This window comes from Triticum aestivum, chromosome 7D, assembly GCF_018294505.1.
Source record: "Triticum aestivum cultivar Chinese Spring chromosome 7D, IWGSC CS RefSeq v2.1, whole genome shotgun sequence".
Classification (NCBI taxonomy): Eukaryota; Viridiplantae; Streptophyta; class Magnoliopsida; order Poales; family Poaceae; genus Triticum; species Triticum aestivum.
In genome coordinates, this window is record NC_057814.1 from 519,937,324 (window position 1) to 519,960,685 (window position 23,362).

Here is a 23,362-nt window from a genome sequence, read left to right on the forward strand (position 1 = left end):
ATAAGATAATTCGTAACGGGTAACAAGTAATAAAAGTAAACAAGGTGCAGCAAAGTGGCCCAATCCTTTTTGTAGCAAAGGACAAGCCTGAAAAAACTCTTATATAAAGGAAAATGCTCCCGAGGACACATGAGAATTATCGTCAACATAGTTTTCATCATGCTCATATGATTCGCGTTTGTTACTTTGATAATTTGATATGTGGGTGGACCGGTGCTTGGGTACTGCCTTCCTTGGACAAACATCCCACTTATGATTAACCCCTCTCGCAAGCATCCGCAACTACGAAAGAAGAATTAAGGTAAACCTAACCATAGCATGAAACATGTGGATCCAAATCAGCCCCTCACGAAGCAACGCATAAACTAGGGTTTAAGCTTCTGTCACTCTAGCAACCCATCATTTACTTATTACTTCCCAATGCCTTCCCTTAGGCCCAAACAATGGTGAAGTGTCATGTATTTGACGTTCACATAACACCACTAGAGGAAAGACAACATACATTTCATTAAATATCGAACGAATACCAAATTCACATGACTACTTATAACAAGACTTCTCCCATGTCCTCGGGAACAAACGTAACTACTCACAAATCATATTCATGTTCATAATCAGAGGGGTATTAATGTGCATAAAGGATCTGAACATATAATCTTCCAGCGAATAAACCAACTAGCATCAACTACAAGGAGTAATCAACACTACTAGCAACCCACAGGTACCAATCTGAGGTTTTGAGACAAAGATCGGATACAAGAGATGAACTAGGGTTTGAGAGGAGATGGTGCTAGTGAAGATGTTGATGGAGATTGACTCCCTCCCGATGAGAGGATCGATGGTGATGACGATGGTAACGATTTCCCCCTCCCGGAGGGATGTTTCCCTGGCAGAACAGCTCCGCCGGAGCCCTAGATTGGTTCTGCCTCGAGACGGCGGCGCTTCATCCCGAAAGCTTCCTTCTGATTTTTTCCAGGGCAAAAGACACCTTATACCAGAAGATGGGCATCGGGGGGCTGCCAGGTGGCCCACGAGGCAGGGGTGCGCCCAGGGGGTAGGGCGCGCCCTCCACCCTCGTGGACGGTGGGTGGCCCCCCTCTGGTGCTTTCTTCACCCAATATTTTTAATATATTACAAAACCGACTTTCGTGGAGTTTCAGGACTTTTGGAGTTGTGGAGAATAGGTCTCTAATATTTGCTCCTTTTCCAGCCCAGAATTCCAGCTGCCGGCATTATCCCTCTTCATGTAAACCTTGTAAAATAAGAGAGAAAAGGCATAAGTATTGTGACATAATGTGTAGTAACAGCCCATAATGCAATAAATATCGATATAAAAGCATGATGCAAAATGGACGTATCACCACTCGCTCCTCGCGGGCGGCAAGCGGGTGCGCCCCATGCTGGCGCTCGCCATGTGCGAGCTGGTGGGCGACGACGAGGTCGCCACCGAGCCCGTCGCCTGCGCCGTCGAGATGGTCCACGCCATGTCGCTCGTCCACGACGACCTCCCCTGCATGGACGACGATGACCTCTGGCGCGGCTGCCCCACCAACCACGTCGCTGTTGGCGTCAGCACCGCGCTGCTCGCCGGGGACGCGCTCCTGGCGCTCGCGTTCGAGCACCTTGCCTGGAGCTGCGAGGAGCGTGGCGTGCCGGCCAAGCAGAGCTCGCGGGCGCCGTGGGCGCGGTGATGTCTACTATACAACCTTCTTCTTGTAGACGTTGTTGGGCCTCCAAGTACAGAGGTTTGTAGGACAGTAGCAAATTTCCCTCAAATGGATGACCTAAGGTTTATCAATCCGTGGGAGGCGTAGGATGAAGATGGTCTCTCTCAAGCAACCCTGCAACCAAATAACAAAGAGTCTCTTGTGTCCCCAACACACCCAATACAATGGTAAATTGTATAGGTGCACTAGTTCGGCGAAGAGATGATAATACAAGTGCAATATGGATGGTAGATATAGGTTTTTGTAATCTGAAAATATAAAAACAGCAAGGTAACAAGTGGTAAAAGTGAGCACAAACGGTATTGCAATGCTTTGAAACAAGGCCTAGGGTTCATACTATCACTAGTGCAAGTTCTCTCAACAATAATAACATAATTGGATCATATAACTATCCCTCAACATGCAACAAAGAGTCACTCCAAAGTCACTAATAAAGGAGAACAAACGAAGAGATTATGGTAGGATACGAAACCACCTCAAAGTTATCCTTTCTGATCGATCTATTCAAGAGTCCGTAGTAAAATAACATGAAGCTATTCTTTCCATTCGATCTATCATAGAGTTCATACTAGAATAACACCTTAAGACACAAATCAATCAAAACCCTAATGTCACATAGATACTCCAATGTCACCTCAAGTATCCGTGGGTATGATTATACGATATGCATCACACAATCTCATATTCATCTATTCAACCAACACAAAGAACTTCAAAGAGTGCCCCAAAGTTTCTACCGGAGAGTCAAGACGATAACGTGTGCCAACCCCTATGCATAAGTTCACAAGGTGAACCCGCAAGTTGATCACCAAAACATACATCAAGTAAATCACGTGAATATCCCAATGTCACCACAGATAAGCACATGCAAGACATACATCAAGTGTTCTCAAATCCTTAAACACTCAATCCGATAAGATAACTTCAAAGGGAAAACTCAATCCATTACAAGAGAGTAGAGGGGGAGAAACATCATAAGATCCAACTATAATAGCAAAGCTCGCAATACATCAAGATCGTATCACCTCAAGAACATGAGAGAGAGAGACAGAGATCAAACACATAGCTACTGGTACATACCCTCAGCCCCGAGGGTGAACTACTCCCTCCTCGTCATGGAGAGCGCCGGGATGATGAAGTTGGCCACCGGTGAGGGTTCCCCCCTCCGGCAGGGTGCCGGAACAGGGTCCCGATTGGTTTATGGTGGCTACAGAGGCTTGCGGCGGCGGAACTCCCGACCTATTCTGTTCTCTGATGTTTTTAGGGTTTATGGATATATATAGGCGAAAGAAGTCGGTTAGGGGAGCCGTGAGGGGCCCACGAGGGTGGGGGCGCGCCCAGGGGGTTAGGGCGTGCCTCCCTGCCTTGTGGCCACCTCGAAGCTTCCCTCACGTCTACTCCAAGTCTCCTGGATTGCTTCCGTTCCAAAAATAACTCTCCCGAAGGTTTCATTCCGTTTGGACTCCGTTTGATATTCCTTTTCTTCGAAACACTGAAATAGGCAAGAAAACAACAATTTGGGCTGGGCCTCCGGTTAATAGGTTAGTCCCAAATATAATATAAAAGTGTATAAATAAGCCCATTAAACATCCAAAACAGAATATATAATAGCATGGAACAATAAAAAATTATAGATACGTTGGATACGTATCAGCATCCCCAAGCTTAATTCCTACTCGTCCTCGAGTAGGTAAATGATAAAAACATATTTTTTGATGTGGAATGCTACCTAACATATTTATCAATGTAATCTTCTTTATTGTGGCAAGAATATTCAGATCCATAAGATTCAAGACAAAAGTTTAATATTGACATGAAAATAATAATACTTCAAGCATACTAACAAAGCAATCATGTCTTCTCAAAATAACATGGCCAAAGCAAGCTATCCCTACAAAATCATATAGTCTAGCTATGCTCTGTCTTCATCACACAAAATATTTAAATCATGCACAACCCCGATGACAAGCCAAGAAATTGTTTCATACTTTTGGTGTTCTCAAACTTTTCAATCTTCACGCAATACATGAGCGTGAGCCATGGATATAGCACTATATGTGGAATAGAATGATGGTTGTGGAGAAGACAAAAAGGAGAAGATAGTCTCACATCAACTAGGCGTATCAACGAGCTATGAAGATGCCCATCAATAGATATCAATGTGAGTGAGTAGGGATTGCCATGCAACAGATGCACTAGATCTATAAGTGTATGAAAGCTAAACAAAAGAAACTAAGTGGGTGTGCATCCAACTTGCTTGCTCATGAAGACCTAGTGCAATTTGATGAAGACCATCATTGGAATATACAAGCCAAGTTCTATAATGAAATATTCCCACTAGTATATGAAAGTGACAACATAGGAGACTCTCTATCATGAAGATCATGGTGCTACTTTGAAGCACAAGTGTGGTAAAAGGATAGTAGCATTGCCCCTTTTCCCTTTTTCTCTCATTTTTTTGTTTTTTTGTTGGGCCTTCTCTCCTTTTTTTATGGCCTCTTTTTTTAGTCCGGAATCTCATCCCGACTTGTGGGGGAATCAAAGTCTCCATCATCCTTTCCTCACATGAGACAATGCTCTAATAATGGTGATCATCACACTTTTATTACTTACAACTCAAGAATTACAACTCAATACTTGGAACAAATTATGACTCTATGTGAATGCCTCCGGCGGTGTACCGGGATGTGCAATGACTCATGAGTGATATGTATGAAAGAATTATGAATGGTGGCTTTGCCACAAATACGATGTCAACTACATGATCATGCAAAGCAATATGACCATGATGGAGCGTGCCATAATAAACGGAACGGTGGTAAGTTGCATGGCAATATATCTCGGAATGGCTACGGAAATGCCATAATAGGTAGGTATGGTGGCTGTTTTGAGGAAGGTATATGGTGGGTGTATGATACCGGCAAAGAGGTGCGCGGTATTAGAGAGGCTAACAATGGTGGAAGGATGAGAGTGCGTATAATCCATGGACTCAACATTAGTCATAAAGAACTCACATACTTATTGCAAAAATCTATTAGTTATCGAAACGAAGTATGACGCGCATGCTCCTAGGGGGATAGATTGGTAGTAAAAGACCATCGCTCGTCCCCGACCGCCACTCATAAGGAAGACAATCAATGAATAAATCATGCTCCGACTTCATCACATAACGGTTCACCATACGTGCATGCTACGGGAATCACAAACTTTAACACAAGTATCTCTTGAATTCACAACTACTCACTAGCATGACTCTAATATCACCATCTTCATATTTCAAAACAATCATAAGGAATCAAACTTCTCATAATATTCAATGCACTTTATATGAAAGTTTTTATTATATCCCTCTTGGATGCCTATCATATTAGGACTAAATTCATAACCAGAGCAAATTACCATGTTGTTTAATACTCCCAAAATAATATAAGTGAAGCATGAGAGTTCATCTATTTCTTCAAAATAAAACCACCGCCATGCTCTAAGAAGATATAAGTGAAGCACTAGAGCAAATGACAAAATACTCCAAAAGATATAAGTGAAGATCAATGAGTAGTCGAATAATTATGTAACTATGTGAAGACTCTCTAACATTTAAGAATTTCAGATCTTGGTATTTTATTCAAGCAGCAAGCAAAACAAAAGAAAATAAAATGACGCTCCAAGCAAAACACATATCATGTGGTGAATAAAAATATAGCTCCAAGTAAAGTTACCGATGAACGAAGACGAAAGAGGGGATGCCTTCCGGGGCATCCCCAAGCTTAGGCTCTTGGTTGTCCTTGAATATTACCTTGGGGTGCCTTGAGCATCCCCAAGCTTAGGCTCTTGCCACACCTTATTCCATAGTCCATCGAATCTTTACCCAAAACTTGAAAACTTCACAACACAAAACTTAACAGAAAACTCGTAAGCTCCGTTAGTATAAGAAAATAAATCACCACTTAGGTATTGTTGTGAACTCATTCTAAATTCATATTGGTGTAATATATACTGTATTACAACTTATCTATGGTTCATACCCTCTGATACTACTCATAGATTCATCAAAATAAGGAAACAACACATAGAAAACAGAAAATGTCAAAAACAGAACAGTCTGTAGTAATCTGTATCAAACGTATACTTCTGGAACTCCAAAAATTCTGAAATAAATTTTTGGACCTGAGTAATTTGTCTATTAATCATCTTCAAAAAGAATCAACCTAAAAGCACTCTCCAGTAAGCAGTTGTAGCTAATCTCGTGAGTGCTAAAGTTTCTGTTTTTTACAGCAAGATCATAAAGACTTCACCCAAGTCTTCCCAAAGGTTCTACTTGGAACAAACACTAATTAAAACATAAAACCACATCTAACCAGAGGCTAGATGAATTATTTATTGCTAAACAGGAACAAAAAGCAAGGAACAAAAAATAAAATTGGGTTGCCTCCCAACAAGCGCTAACGTTTAACGCCCCTAGCTAGGCATGATGATTTCAATGATGCTCACATAAAAGATAAGAATTGAAACATAAAGAGAGCATCATGAAGAATATGACTAGCACATTTAAGTCTAACCCACTTCCTATGCATAGGGATTTTGCGAGCAAACAACTTATGGGAACAATAATCAACTAGCATAGGAAGGCAAAACAAGCATAACTTAAAAACTTTAAGCACATAGTCAACCATATAACCAGCACATAAAGCATTCTTTTCATGATCTACTTGCATATAAATTTTACTACTCTCCACATAAGCAAATTTATTCTCACCAATAGTAGTGGGAGCAAACTCAACAAAATAACTATCATGTGAAGCAAAATCCAATTGAAAATTAAAATCATGATGACAAGTTTCATGGTTATCTTTATTCTTTATAGCATACAAGTCATCACAATAATCATCATAGATTGCAACTTTGTTCTCATAATCAATTGGAACCTCTTCCGAAATAGTGGATTCATCACTAAATAAAGTCATGACCTCTCCATATCCACTTTCATTAATATAATCATCATAAATAGGAGGCATGCTATCATCATAATAAATTTGCTCATCAAAACTTGGGGGACAAAAAATATCATCGTCATCAAACATAGCATCCCCAAGCTTGTGGCTTTGTATATCATTAGCATCATGAGTATTCAAAGAATTCGTAGTAACAACATTGCAATCATGCTCATCATTCACATATTTTATGCCAAGCATTCTATGTAATTCTTCTTCTAGTACTTGAGAACAATTTTCCTTCCCATCATTTTCACGAAAGACGTTAAAAAGATGAAGCATATGAGGCACCCTTAATTCCATTTTTTTGTAGTTTTCTTTTATAAACTAAACTAGTGATAAAACAAGAAACTAAAAGATTCGATTGCAAGATCTAAAGATATACCTTCAAGCACTCACCTCCCTAGCAACGGCGCCAGAAAAGAGCTTGATGTCTACTACACAACCTTCTTCTTGTAGACGTTGTTGGGCCTCCAAGTGCAGAGGTTTGTAGGACAGTAGAAAATTTCCCTCAAGTGGATGACCTAAGGATTATCAATCCGTGGGAGGCGTAGGATGAAGATGGTCTCTCTCAAGCAACCCTGCAACCAAATAACAAAGAGTCTCTTGTGTCCCCAACACACCCAATACAATGGTAAATTGTATAGGTGCACTAGTTCGGCGAAGAGATGATAATACAAGTGCAATATGGATGGTAGATATAGGTTTTTGTAATCTGAAAATATAAAAACAGCAAGGTAACAAGTGGTAAAAGTGAGCACAAACGGTATTGCAATGCTTTGAAACAAGGCCTAGGGTTCATACTATCACTAGTGCAAGTTCTCTCAACAATAATAACATAATTGGATCATATAACTATCCCTCAACACGCAACAAAGAGTCACTCCAAAGTCACTAATAAAGGAGAACAAACGAAGAGATTATGGTAGGATACGAAACCACCTCAAAGTTATCCTTTCTGATCGATCTATTCAAGAGTCCGTAGTAAAATAACATGAAGCTATTCTTTCCATTCGATCTATCATAGAGTTCATACTAGAATAACACCTTAAGACACAAATCAATCAAAACCCTAATGTCACATAGATATTCCAATGTCACCTCAAGTATCCGTGGGTATGATTATACGATATGCATCACACAATCTCATATTCATCTATTCAACCAACACAAAGAACTTCAAAGAGTGCCCCAAAGTTTCTACCGGAGAGTCAAGACGATAACGTGTGCCAACCCCTATGCATAAGTTCACAAGGTGAACCCGCAAGTTGATCACCAAAACATACATCAAGTAAATCACGTGAATATCCCAATGTCACCACAGATAAGCACATGCAAGACATACATCAAGTGTTCTCAAATCCTTAAACACTCAATCCGATAAGATAACTTCAAAGGGAAAACTCAATCCATTACAAGAGAGTAGAGGGGGAGAAACATCATAAGATCCAACTATAATAGCAAAGCTCGCAATACATCAAGATCGTATCACCTCAAGAACATGAGAGAGAGAGACAGAGATCAAACACATAGCTACTGGTACATACCCTCAGCCCCGAGGGTGAACTACTCCCTCCTCGTCATGGAGAGCGCCGGGATGATGAAGTTGGCCACCGGTGAGGGTTCCCCCCTCCGGCAGGGTGCCGGAACAGGGTCCCGATTGGTTTATGGTGGCTACAGAGGCTTGCGGCGGCGGAACTCCCGACCTATTCTGTTCTCTGATGTTTTTAGGGTATATGGATATATATAGGCGAAAGAAGTCGGTCAGGGGAGCCACGAGGGGCGCACGAGGGTGGGGGCGCGCCTCCCTGCCTTGTGGCCACCTCGAAGCTTCCCTGACATCTACTCCAAGTCTCCTAGATTGCTTCCGTTCCAAAAATAACTCTCCCGAAGGTTTCATTTCGTTTGGACTCCGTTTGATATTCCTTTTCTTCAAAACACTGAAATAGGCAAGAAAAGAACAATTTAGGCTGGTCCTCCGGTTAATAGGTTAGTCCCAAAAATAATATAAAAGTGTATAAATAAGCCCATTAAACATCCAAAACAGAATATATAATAGCATGGAACAATAAAAAATTATAGATACATTGGAGACGTATCAGGGGGGTCTCCGAGGCGGCCACGAGGTAGGGGGGCGCGCCCAGGGGGGTAGGGCGCGCCCCCACCCTCGTGGGTGCCTCGGGACTCTTCTGGCCCATCTCCGATACTCCGTGGGCTTCTTCTGGTCCAAAAATAATCTCCGTCAATTTTCAGGTCAATTGGACTACGTTTGGTTTTCCTTTTCCGTAAAACTCAAAAACAAGGAAAAAAATTGGCACTGGGGTCGAGGTTAATAGGTTAGTCCCAATAATCATATAAAATAGCATATAAATGCATATAAAACATCCTAGATGGATAATATAATAGCATGGAACAATAAAAAATTATAGATACGTTGGAGACGTATCAGCATCCCCAAGCTTAATTCCTGCTCGTCCTCGAGTAGGTAAATGATAAAAACAGAATTTTTGATGTGGAATGCTACCTAACATATCTATCAATGTAATCTTCTTTATTGTGGCAAGAATATTCAGATCCATAAGATTCAAAACAAAAGTTTAATATTGACATTAAAACAATAATACTTCAAGCATACTAACAAAGCAATCATGTCTTCTCAAAATAACATGGCCAAAGCAAGCTATCCCTACAAAATCATATAATCTGGTGATGTCTACTACGCAACCTACTTCTTGTAGACGTTGTTGGGCCTCCAAGTGCAGAGGTTTGTAGGACAGTAGCAAATTTCCCTCAAGTGGATGACCTAAGGTTTATCAATCCGTGGGAGGCGTAGGATGAAGATGGTCTCTCTCAAACAACCCTGCAACCAAATAACAAAGAGTCTCTTGTGTCCCCAACACACCCAATACACTGGTAAATTGTATAGGTGCACTAGTTCGGCGAAGAGATGGTGATACAAGTGCAATATGGATGGTAGATATAGGTTTTTGTAATCTGAAAATATAAAAACAGCAAGGTAGCAAGTGATAAAAGTGAGCGTAAACGGTATTGCAATGCTAGGAAACAAGGCCTAGGGTTCATACTTTCACTAGTGCAAGTTCTCTCAACAATAATAACATAATTGGATCATATAACTATCCCTCAAAATGCAACAAAGAGTCACTACAAAGTCACTAATAGCGGAGAACAAACGAAGAGATTATGGTAGGGTACGAAACCACCGCAAAGTTATTCTTTCGGATCGATCTATTCAAGAGTTCGTACTAGAATAACACCTTAAGACACAAATCAACCAAAACCCTAATGTCACCTAGATACTCCAATGTCACCTCAAGTATCTGTGGGTATGATTATACGATATGCATCACACAATCTCAGATTCATCTATTCAAACCAACACAAAGAACCTCAAAGAGTGCCCCAAAGTTTCTACCGGAGAGTCAAGACGAAAACGTGTGCCAACCCCTATGCATAAATTCATTGAACCCGCAAGTTGATCACCAAAACATACATCACGTAGATCACGTGAATATCCCATTATCACCACAGATAAGCACGGAAAGACATACATCAAATGTTCTCAAATCCTTAAAGACTCAATCCGATAAGATAACTTCAAAGGGAAAACTCAATCCATTACAAGAGAGTAGAGGGGGAGAAACATCATAAGATCCAACTATAATAGCAAAGCTCGCGATACATCAAGATCGTATCACCTCAAGAACACGAGAGAGAGAGAGAGAGAGAGAGATCATACACATAGCTACTGGTACATACCCTCAGCCCCGAGGGTGAACTACTCCCTCCTCGTCATGGAGAGCGCCGGGATGATGAAGATGGCCACCGGAGAAGGATCCCCCCCTCCGGCAGGGTGCCGGAACGGGTCTAGATTGGTTTTCGGTGGCTACAGAGGCTTGCGGCGGCGGAACTCCCGATCTATTCTGTTCCCTGAAGTTTTTAGGGTATATGGATATATATAGGCGAAAGAAGTCGGTCAGGAGAGCCACGAGGGGCCCACGAGGGTGGAGGGAGCGCCTGCCTCGTGCTCTCCTCGTTGATTTCTTGACGTGTACTCCAAGTCCCCTGGATTGCTTCCGTTCCAAAAATAACTCTCCCGAAGGTTTCATTCCGTTTGGACTCCGTTTGATATACCTTTTCTGCGAAACACTGAAACAAGGGGAAAAACAGAAACTGGCATTGGGTTCTGGGTTAATAGGTTAGTCCCAAAAATAATATAAAAGTGCATAGTAAAGCCCATAAACATCCAAAACAGATAATATAATAGCATGAATACTTCATAAATTATAGATACGTTGGAGAGATATCAGCATCCCCAAGCTTAATTCCTGCTCGTCCTCGGGTAGGTAAATGATAAAAGAAAGAATTTATGAAGTGTGAATGCTAGCAGGTGCACAAGTTTGATCAATAATAATTTCAATCACCTTTTCTAGCACCATTATATATCATAACAGTAGCTCAACTCATAGAACTTTTCATGATCAAGTAACAAGCTATTCACATGTTAAAGTATAGATCATAAACTTTCTTGAAAACTAACAAACAGTTCTCAGTCATCAAACAATTGCAATTCATCTTATTTTCAGGAAGGGTCTATGTAAGAGCTTTGATTTAGCAAATCCCACATACTCAACTATCATATAGTCTTCCATGATTTCTACCACTCAAAGCATATTTTTAGAACTAATAGCATCCATCGAACACAGAGAAAGATAGGGGCTTAATGTTTCGCCTCCCAACTTATTTATCATATAGATAATTGTCAACAATAATAATTCATGATCAAATATATTTGAATGGCCATATATGCTTAGATCTTTTCCATCACATGATGCTTGCCAACTAAAGAGTAGGTTGGAATGAGAAGGAATACTACTGACTCTTGCATAAAAGTAAAATATAGGCCCTTCGCAGAGGGAAGCAGGGATTTGCAGAGGTGCCAGAGCTCGAAGCAAAAACAGAGATGAAAATAATTTTGAGAGGTATGCTTTCATTGTCAACATAACGACCAAGAGTTCCCAATATCTTCCATACTAGATACATCATAGGCGGTTCCCACGCAGAAAGGTAATTTTTTTACTCCCCCTCCACCAACATTCACACTCCACGGTTTGTCCGAAACAACGGGTGCCGTCCAACTATCAACATTCCTGGGGGAGTTTTGTTTAAATTATTTGTGATTTTGTTTTTGATCTTTTGATCATAGGACTGGGCATCCCAGTTACCAGCCATTTTCTCGTGAATGATGAGCGGAGTCCACTCATCGTGAGAATAACCCACCTAGCATGGAAGATACTGACAGCCCCTAGTCGCTACATGAGCGATTCGGGCATACAAAACAGATTATTATTTGAAGGTTTAGAGTTTGGCACATGCAAATTTACTTGGAACGGCAGGTAAATACCGCATATAGGTAGACATGGTGGACACTCATGGAAGAAACTTGGTTCAAGGAATTTGGATGCACAAGCAGTATTCCCGCTTAGTACAGATATTTTGGCTAGCAAAGGAATCTAAATAGCAAGCACCACATGTTAGAGGATCCATAACACTATAACTCTATACAAATATACCCAAGCATAACTCATTATGTTGTCTTCCATGTCCAACTTCAACTAATTTGCTCAGGTTTGAGAATAATTAATGGGGCTCACAATCATAGAAGATGTCCAAGATAGTATATTTATATGTGAAATCTCTCTTCCTTCAATATTCTTTCATGAATTGTTCGAGTGACCAATACAATGTTTGCTAACCTTCGATAAATTTACCACCTCTACTTCTTATATGTGAAGTCATTACTCCCCATGGGATAAGCATATGGAACATATATAATTTCAGATTTATGACATTCAAATCATTCAACCATTTACTCATAGGGTAAAAGTGAAGCACGCGAGTAAATGACTAACTACTCCAAAAAGATATAAGTGAAGATCAATGAGTAGTTAAATAATTATATAGCTATGTGAAGACTCTCTCTCATTTAAGAATTTCAGATCTTGGTATTTTATTCATACAGCAAGCAAAACAAAAAAATGACATGACGCTCCAAGCAAAACACATATCATGTGGTGAATAAAAATATAGCTCCAAGTAAAGTTACCGATGAATGAAGACGAAAGAGGGGATGCCTTCCGGGGCATCCCCAAGCTTAGGCTCTTGCCACTCATTATTCCATAGTCCATCGAATCTTACCCAAAACTTGAAAACTTCACAACACAAAACTTAACAGAAAACTCGTAAGCTCCGTTAGTATAAGAAAATAAATCACCACTTAGGTACTGTTGTGAACTCATTCTAAATTCATGTTGGTGTAATATCTACTATATTCCAACTTCTCTATGGTTCATACCCTCTGATACTACTCATAGATTCATCAAAATAAGCAAACAACACATAGAAAATAGAATCTGTCAAAAACAGAACAGTATGTAGTAATCTGTATCAAACGTATACTTCTGGAACTCCAAAAATTCTACCAAAATAGGACAACCTAGATAATTTGTTTATTGATCTTCTGCAATTGGAATCAGTATTTTATCACGTTCTGGTGATTTTTAACAATTGTTTTCGTGAACAGACAGTTTCTGGAATTTTCAGCAAGATCAAATAACTATCATCCAAGAAGATCCTATAGGTCTTACTTGGCACAAACACTAATTAAAACATAAAAACACATCTAAACAGAGGCTAGATGATTTATTTATTACTAAACAGAACCAAAAAGCAAGAGACTAAAACAAAATTGGGTTGCCTCCCAACAAGTGCTAACGTTTAACGCCCCTAGCTAGGCATGATGATTTCAATGATGCTCACATAAAAGATAAGAATTGAAACATAAAGAGAGCATCATTAAGAATATGACTAGCACATTTAAGTCTAACCCACTTCCTATGCATAGGTATTTTGTGAGCAAACAACTTATGGGAACAATAATCAATTAGCATAGGAAGGCAAAACAAGCATAACTTCAAAACTTTAAGCACATAGAGAGGAAACTTGATATTATTGCAATTCCTACAAGCATATATTCCTCCCTCATAATAATTTTCAGTAGCATCATGAATGAATTCAACAATATAACCAGCACCTAAAGCATTCTTTTCATGATCTACAAGCATAGAAATTTTATTATTCTCCACATAAGCAAAATTCTTCTCATTCGGGATAGTGGGAGTATCATAAGAGACTTGAATACTATAAATTGTTTCCACATTAAAAGAGTAATGTTCAGAAAAAAGGGGAATCATAATCATGACAAGTTTCATAAATATAGTCATCACTACTTTTTATAGCATAAGTTTCATCACAATAATCATCATAAGTAGCAACTTTGTTCTCATCATAATCGATTGAAACCTCTTCCAAGATAGTGGAATCATCACTAAATAAAGTCATGACCTCTCCAAATCCACTTTCATATTCATCACAATAAGATTCAACATCCTCCAAAATAGTGGGATCATTACTTCCTAAAGTTGACACTCTTCCAAACCCACTTTCATCAATATAATCATCATAAGTAGGAGAATGCTATCCTCATAATAAATTTGCTCATCAAAACTTGGGAGGCTAAAAATATCATCTTCATTAAACGTAGCATCCCCAAGCTTGGGACAAACATTAATTTCAGAAAATATTCTCAAACATGTCATTCTCATCAAACATAGCATCCCCAAGCTTGGGCCTTTTCATATCATAAGCATAATCACTCTCATCATTAATAGTATGGATAGCACCAATAATATAGCAAACATTATTATCATATTCTTCCAAGCAAGTGCCAAAAAGATTTTCAAGATCATAAGAAGTATCATTATCTTCCCAATCATAATCATCACAACAAGCAAGAGGCATAACGAGATCATCATCAAGTGCATCATCTTCCACAATTATTTTTGATTCATTTTCATGAGGCACAACAATAATAGGAGCAACATTATTTGGGAGAGATATATTTTTACCTCTCTTCCTTTTTCTTTTCTTCTTTTTCACCACATCATGTGTGGGTTCAATCCTCTTTTTGGAGCTCCTTATTAATGAGATTGGTTGAATAGAAGGCTCCTCCTCGTTACCTGATTCATCATAAGAAATAATAGGAGGATATTGCGAAGTCTCTTCCCTTTCATTAGTATTCTCTTCATCTTCTATTTGTTTTCTTGTCTTTATGTAATTGGCAATATAAGGATTTTTAATGCAATTCACCGCACAATACATATAAATTTTCTCTATATCAAAATCAAGAAGTTTATAACGGGAAAATTCTGGAAGATGCTTAGTTATACGTTTCATTTATTCGTAACCCATAAGCAAACTAAGTTCATTATAATTTGCAAGGGAAATCAAGTCATCACAATTTTTGGACACGATTAGATCATGAAATAATTTGCATCGGATAGTTAAATGACCCTGTTCATTGCAAAGTTCACAAGTATGGCTAAGAAAATTTAAATTTTTAGCACAAACATCTAGCCTTTCTTGCAACAGTTTAGTTTCTAAATGTTTATGCCTCTTGCAATATCTATCTTCCCTATTTGGTGTGTACTTGCAAACCCAATGCACTCCACAAAAATTGAGATGTTTATAGGAGACATTTTCATCATAACTAGTGCAATCATCATTAGTACTATGGATATTCAAAGAGTTCATACTAACAACATTGCAATCATGCTCATCATTCAAAGATTTAGTGCCATACATTTTATAGACTTCTTCTTCTAGCACTTGAGCACAATTTTCCTTTTCATCATACTTACGAAAGATATTAAAAAGATGAAGCGTATGAGACAAACTCAATTCCATTTTTTTTGTAGTTTTCTTTTATAAATTAAACTAGTGATAAAACAAGAAACTAAAAGATTCGATTGCAAGATCTAAAGACATACCTTTAAGCACTCACCTCCCTGGCAACGGCGCCAGAAAAGATCTTGATGTCTACTACGCAACCTTCTTCTTGTAGACGTTGTTGCGCCTCCAAGTGCAGAGGTTTGTAGGATAGTAGCAAATTTCCCTCAAGTGGATGACCTAAGGTTTATCAATCCGTGGGAGGCGTAGGATGAAGATGGTCTCTCTCAAATAACCCTGCAACCAAATAACAAAGAGTCTCTTGTGTCCCCAACACACCCAATACAATGGTAAATTGTATAGGTGCACTAGTTCGGCGAAGAGATGGTGATACAAGTGCAATATGGATGGTAGATATAGGTTTTTGTAATCTTAAAATATAAAAACAGCAAGGTAGCAAGTGATAAAAGTGAGGGTAAACGGTATTGCAATGCTAGGAAACAAGGCCTAGGGTTCATACTTTCACTAGTGCAAGTTCTCTCAACAATAATAATATAATTGGATCATATAACTATCCCTCAACATGCAACAAAGAGTCACTCCAAAGTCACTAATAGTGGAGAACAAACGAAGAGATTATGGTAGGGTACGAAACCACCGCAAAGTTATTCTTTCGGATCGATCTATTCAAGAGTTCGTACTAGAATAACACCTTAAGACACAAATCAACCAAAACCCTAATGTCACCTAGATACTCCAATGTCACCTCAAGTATCCTTGGGTATGATTATACGATATGCATCACACAATCTCAGATTCATCTATTCAAACCAACAAAAAGAACCTCAAAGAGTGCCCCCGAAGTTTCTACCGGAGAGTCAAGACGAAAACATGTGCCAACCCCTATGCATAAGTTCATTGAACCCGCAAGTTGATCACCAAAACATACATCAAGTAGATCACGTGAATATCCCATTGTCACCACAGATAAGCACGGCAAGACATACATCAAGTGTTCTCAAATCCTTAAAAACTCAATCCGATAAGATAAATTCAAAGGGAAAACTCAATCCATTACAAGAGAGTAGAGGGGGAGAAACATCATAAGATCCAACTATAATAGCAAAGCTCGCGATACATCAAGATCGTATCACCTCAAGAACACGAGAGAGAGAGATCAAACACATAGCTACTGGTACATACCCTCAGCCCCGAGGGTGAACTACTCCCTCCTCGTCATGGAGAGCGCCGGGATGATGAAGATGGCCACCGGAGAAGGATCCCTCCTCCGGCAGAGTGCCAGAACGGGTCTAGATTGGTTTTCGGTGGCTACAGAGGCTTGCGGCGGCAGAACTCCCGATCTATTATGTTCCCCGAAGTTTTTAGGGTATATGGATATATATATATAGAGGCGAAAGAAGTCGGTCAGGAGAGCCACGAGGGGCCCACGAGGGTGGAGGGCGCGCCCCCCTGCCTCGTGCTCTCCTCGTTGATTCCCTGACGTGTACTCCAAGTCCCCTGGATTGCTTTCGTTCCAAAAATAACTCTCCCGAAGGTTTCATTCCGTTTGGACTCCGTTTGATATTCCTTTTCTGCGAAACACTGAAACAAGGGGAAAAACAGAAACTGGCACTGGGCTCTGGGTTAATAGGTTAGTCCCAAAAATAATATAAATGTGCATAGTAAATCCCATAAACATCCAAAACAGATAATATAATAGCATGAATACTTCATAAATTATAGATACGTTGGAGACGTATCATCTGGCTATGCTCTATCTTCATCACACAAAATATTTGAATCATGCACAACCCCGATGACAAGCCAAGCAATTGTTTCATACTTTTGATGTTCTGAAACTTTTTCAATCTTCACGCAATACATGAGCGTGAGCCATGGACATAGCACTATAGGTGGAATAGAATGGTGGTTGTGGAGAAGACAAAAAGGAGAAGATAGTCTCACATCAACTAGGCGTATCAACGGGCTATGGAGATGCCCATCAATAGATATCAATTTGAGTGAGTAGGGATTGCCATGCAACAGATGCACTAGAGCTATAAGTGTATGAAAGCTCAAAAAGAAACTAAGTGGGTGTGCATCCAACTCGCTTGCTCACGAAGACCTAGGGCATTTTGAGGAAGCCCGTCATTGGAATATACAAGCCAAGTTCTATAATGAAAGATTCCCACTGGTATATGAAAGTGACAACATAGGAGACTCTCTATCATGAAGATCATGGTGCTACATTGAAGCACAAGTGTGGTAAAAGGATAGTAACATTGTCCCTTCTCTCTTTTTCTCTCATTTTTTTCTCTTTTTGTTTTGTTTGGGCCTTTCTATCTCTTTTTTATGGCCTCTTTTTTTAGTCCGGAGTCTCATCCCGACTTGTGGAGGAATCATAGTCTCCATCATCCTTTCCTCACTTGGGACAATGCTCTAATAATGATGATCATCACACTTTTATTTACTTACAACTCAAAAATTACAACTCAATACTTAGAACAAAATATGACTCTATGTGAATGCCTCCGGCGGTATGCCGGGATATGCAATGAATCAAGAGTGACATGTATGAAAATTATGAACGGTGGCTTTGCCACAAATACGATGTCAACTACATGATCATGCAAAGCAATATGACAATGATGGAGCGTGTCATAATAAACGGAACAGTGGAAAGTTGCATGGCAATATATCTCGGAATGGCTATGAAAATGCCATAATAGGTAGGTATGGTGGCTGTTTTGAGGAAGGTATATGGTGGGTGTTATGGTACCGGCGAAAGTTGCGCGGCACAAGAGAGGCTAGCAATGGTGGAAGGGTGAGAATGCGTATAATCCATGGACTCAACATTAGTTATAACGAACTCACATACTTATTGCAAAGATTTATTAGTTATCGAAACGAAGTACTACGCGCATGCTCCTAGGGGGATAGATTTGTAGGAAAAGACCATCGCTCGTCCCCGACCGCCACTCATAAGGAAGACAATCAATAAATAAATCATGCCCCGACTTCATCACATAACGGTTCACCATACGTGCATGCTACGGGAATCACAAACTTTAACACAAGTATCTCTCAAATTCACAACTACTCACTAGCATGAATCTAATATCACCATCTTCGTATCTCAAAACAATCATAATGAATCAAACTCCTCATAGTATTCAATGCACTTTATATGAGAGTTTTTATTATATCCCTCTTGGATGCCTATCATATTAGGACTAAATTTTAAAACCCAAGAAAATTACCATGCTGTTTAAGACTCTCAAAATAATATAAGTTAAGCATGAGAGTTCATCTATTTCTTCAAAATAAAACCACCATCGTGCTCTAAAAAGGTATAAGTGAAGCACTAGAGCGAATGACAAACTACTCCGAAAGATATAAGTGAAGATCAATGAGTACTCGAATAATTATGCAACTATGTGAAGACTCTCTAACATTTAAGAATTTCAGATCTTGGTATTTTATTCAAACAACAAGCAAAACAAAAGAAAATAAAATGACGCTTCAAGCAAAACACATATCATGTGGTGAATAAAAATATAGCTCCAAGTAAAGTTACCGATGAACGAAGACGAAAGAGGGGATGCCTTCCGGGGCATCCCCAAGCTTAGGCTCTTGGTTGTCCTTGAATATTACCTTGGGGTGCCTTGGACATCCCCAAGATTAGGCTATTTCCACTCCTTATTCCATAGTCCATCGAATCTTTACCCAAAACTTGAAAACTTCACAACACAAAACTCAACAGAAAACTCGTAAGCTCCGTTAGTATAAGAAAATAAACCACCACTTAGGTACTGTTGTGAACTCATTCTAAATTAATATTGGTGTAATATCTACTGTATTCCAACTTATCTATGGTTCATACCCTCCGATACTACTCATAGATTCATCAAAATAAGCAAACAACACAATGAAAATAGAATCTGTCAAAAACAGAACAGTCTGTAGTAATCTGTATCATTCGAATACTTCTGTAACTCCACAAATTCTGAAATAAATTGGTGTACCTAATTAATTTGTCTATTAATCATCTGCAAAAAGAATCAACCTAAAATCACTCTCCATTAAAAAATTGCAGCTAATCTCGTGAGCGCAAAAGTTTCTATTTTTTACAGCAAGATCGCAAAGACTTCACCCAAGTCTTCCCAAAGGTTCTACTTGGCACAAACACTAATTAAAACATAAAAATACATCTAAACAGAGGCTAGATGAATTATTTATTACTGGACTGGATTAAAAAGCAAAGAACAAAATAAAATTGGGTTGCCTCCCAACAAGCGCTAATGTTTAACGCCCCTAGCTAGGCATGATGATTTCAATGATGCTCACATAAAAGATAAGAATTGAAACATAAAGAGAGCATCATGAAGAATGTGACTAGCACATTTAAGTCTAACCCACTTCCTATGCATAGGGATTTTGTGAGCAAACAACTTATGGGAACAATAATCAACTAGCATAGGAAGGCAGAGCAAGCATAACTTAAAGATTTTAAGCACATAGAGAGGAAACTTGGTATTATTGCAACTCCTACAAGCATATATTCCTCCTTCAAAATAATTTTCAGTAGCATCATGAATGAATTCAACAATATAACTATCACATAAAACAGTATTTTCATGATGCACAAGCATAGAAATTTTATTACTCTCCACATAAGCAAATTTCGTCTCATGAATAGTAGTGGGAGCAAACTCAACAAAATAACTATCATGTGAGGCATAATCCAATTGAAAACTAAAATCACGATGACAAGTTTCATGGTTATAATTATTCTTTATATCATACATGTCATCACAATAATCATCATTGATAGCAGCTTTATTCTCATAATCAATTGGAACCTCTTCCAAAATAGTGGAATCATCACTAAATAAAGTCATGACCTCTCCAAATCCACTTTCACAATTATCACAATAAGATTCAACACCCTCCAAAATAGTGGGATCATTACTTCCTAAAGTTGACACTCTTCCAAACCCACTTTCATCAATATAATCATCATAAATAGGAGGCATGCTATCATCATAATAAATTTGCTCATCAAAACTTGGGGGACTAAACATATAATCTTCATCAAACATAGCATCCCCAAGCTTGTGGCTTTGCATATCATTAGCATCATGGGTATTCAAAGAATTCATACTAACAACATTGCAATCATGCTCATCATTCACATATTTTATGCCAAGCATTATATGTAATTCTTTTTCTAGTACTTGAGAACAATTTTCCTTTCCATCATTTTCACGAAAGATATTAAAAAGATGAAGCATATGAGGCACCCTTAATTCCATTTTTTGTAGTTTTCTTTTATAGAATAAACTAGTGATAAAAACAGAAACAAAAAGATTCGAATGCAAGATCTAAAGATATACCTTCAAGCACTCACCTCCCCGGCAACGGCGCCAGAAACTGCTTGATGTCTACTACACAACCTTCTTCTTGTAGACGTTGTTGGGCCTCCAAGTGCAGAGGTTTGTAGGATAGTAGCAAATTTCCATCAAGTGGATGACCTAAGATTTATCAATCCGTGGGAGGCGTAGGATGAAGATGGTCTCTCTCAAGCAACCCTGCAACCAAATAACAAAGAGTCTCTTGTGTCCCCAACACACCCAATACAATGGTAAATTGTATAGGTGCACTAGTTCGGCGAAGAGATGGTGATACAAGTGCAATATGGATGGTAGATATAGGTTTTTGTAATCTGAAATTATAAAAATAGCAAGGTAACAAGTAATAAGAGTGAGCGTAAATGGTATTGCAATGCTAGGAAATAAGGCCTAGGGTTCATACTTTCACTAGTGCAAGTTCTCTCAACAATAATAACATAATTGGATCATATAACTATCCCTCAACATGCAACAAAGAGTCACTCCAAAGTCACTAATAGCGGAGAACAAACGAAGAGATTATTGTAGGGTACGAAACCACCTCAAAGTTATCCTTTCTGATCGATCTATTCAAGAGTCCGTAGTAAAATAACACGAAGCTATTCTTTCCATTCAATCTATCATAGAGTTCGTACTAGAATAACACCTTAAGATATAAATCAACCAAAACCCTAATGTCACCTACATACTCCAATGTCACCTCAAGTATCCGCGGGTATGATTATACGATATGCATCACACAATCTTAGATTCATCTATTCAACCAACACAAAGAACTTCAAAGAGTGCCCCAAAGTTTCTACCGGAGAGTCAAGACGAAAACGTGTGCCAACCCCTATGCATAAGTTCACGAGGTCACGGAACTCGCAAGTTGATCACCAAAACATACATCAAGTGGATAACGTGATATCCCATTGTCACCACAAATAAGCACATGCAAGACATACATCAAGTGTTCTCAATTCCTTAAAGACTTAATCCGATAAGATAACTTCAAAGGAAAAACTCAATCCATTACAAGAGAGTAGAGGGGGAGAAATATCATAAGATCCAACTATAATAGCAAAGCTCACGATACATCAAGATCGTGTCAAATCAAGAACACGAGAGAGAGAGAGAGATGAAACACATAGCTACTGGTACATACCCTCAGCCCCGAGGGTGAACTACTCCCTCCTCGTCATGGAGAGCGCCGGGATGATGAAGATGGCCACCAGAGAGGGATTCCCCCCCTCCGGCAGGGTGCCGGAACGGGTCTAGATTGATTTTCGGTGGCTATAGAGGCTTGCGGCGGCGGAACTCCCGATCTAGGTTATGTTCTGGGGGTTCTGTATATATAAGAGGTTTTGGCGTCGGGAACAAGTCAGGGGGGTCTCCGAGGCGGCCACGAGGTAGGGGGGTAGGGCGCGCCCCCCACCCTCGTGTGTGCCTCGGGACTTTTCTGGCTCATCTCCGATACTCCGTGGGCTTCTTTTGGTCCAAAAATAATCTCCGTCAATTTTCAGGTCAATTGGACTCCGTTTGGTTTTCCTTTTCTGTAAAACTCAAAAACAAGGAAAAAACAAAAACTGGCACTGGGCTCTAGGTTAATAGGTTAGTCCCAAAAATCATATAAAATAGCATATAAATTCATATAAAACATCCTAGATGGATAATATAATAGCATGGAACAATCAAAAATTATAGATACGTTGGAGACGTATCACGCGGCTAGGCTAGTGCGAGCGGCCGTGGCGGAGCTCGCGGGCGGGCTCGCGGTGGGGCAGGTCGTGGACCTCGGCAGCGAGGGCGCCGATGTCGGCCTCGCCACGCTGGAGTACATCCACGTGCACGAGACGACGCGGCTCCTGGAGGCCGCGGCGGTGGGCGGCGCCATCGTCGCCGGAGGAGACGACGAGGAGGTTGAGGGCGTCCGCCGCCTCCCCGCACCGTCCGCCGTGGCCCCGCCCCTGGCCTGCACCCCGCACCCCGCCATGGCTGCCCGCCCTGCTGCGCCCGTGGGTGGGGAGAAGGAGAAGGGAAGAGAGAAGCACGTGGGTAGGCCCCGGAGGAAAAGTGAGGAGAGAGGGAGTGGGAGGCTGACGGCGGGCCCAATTAGTCCTGGCCATGGGCAGCCCGGCCTGAACGGCCCGACGCCGCTCCCGGGCCGGGCTCGGGCCTAGATTTTGAGCCCGAAGACCGGGCCGGGCCGGGCCCGGGCCCATCGTTTTCGCGTTTTCCTGAAGGACGGGCCGGGCCTGCCCGAAGCCCGACGGGCTTTTACGTGTTCGGGCCGGGCTCGGGCCTAGAAAACAGGCCCGACTGCCGGGCCGGGCCGGGCTTGGGCCTGGGTTTTTTGCGTCGGGCTTGGCTAGGCCCGGCCCGGCCCGAGGTATGGCCAGGTATAGGCCCAATGGCATGCAAAGCAGTCTCTCTCCTCCCCTAGCTGCCC

At 40.3% G+C, this 23,362-nt stretch overlaps 1 protein-coding gene across 1 annotated transcript; it reads left to right on the forward strand.

The window, feature by feature from the left end:
• Nucleotides 1–1,358: 1,358 nt before the first annotated feature.
• LOC123171221 (geranylgeranyl pyrophosphate synthase, chloroplastic-like) lies at nt 1,359–23,093 on the forward strand (the record flags this gene model as incomplete). The annotated part of the gene is made up of 2 exons (XM_044588820.1): nt 1,359–1,632; nt 22,618–23,093. Coding segments are annotated over 2 exons (750 nt in total), but the record flags the coding sequence as incomplete, so codon positions are not given.
• Nucleotides 23,094–23,362: the final 269 nt, after the last annotated feature.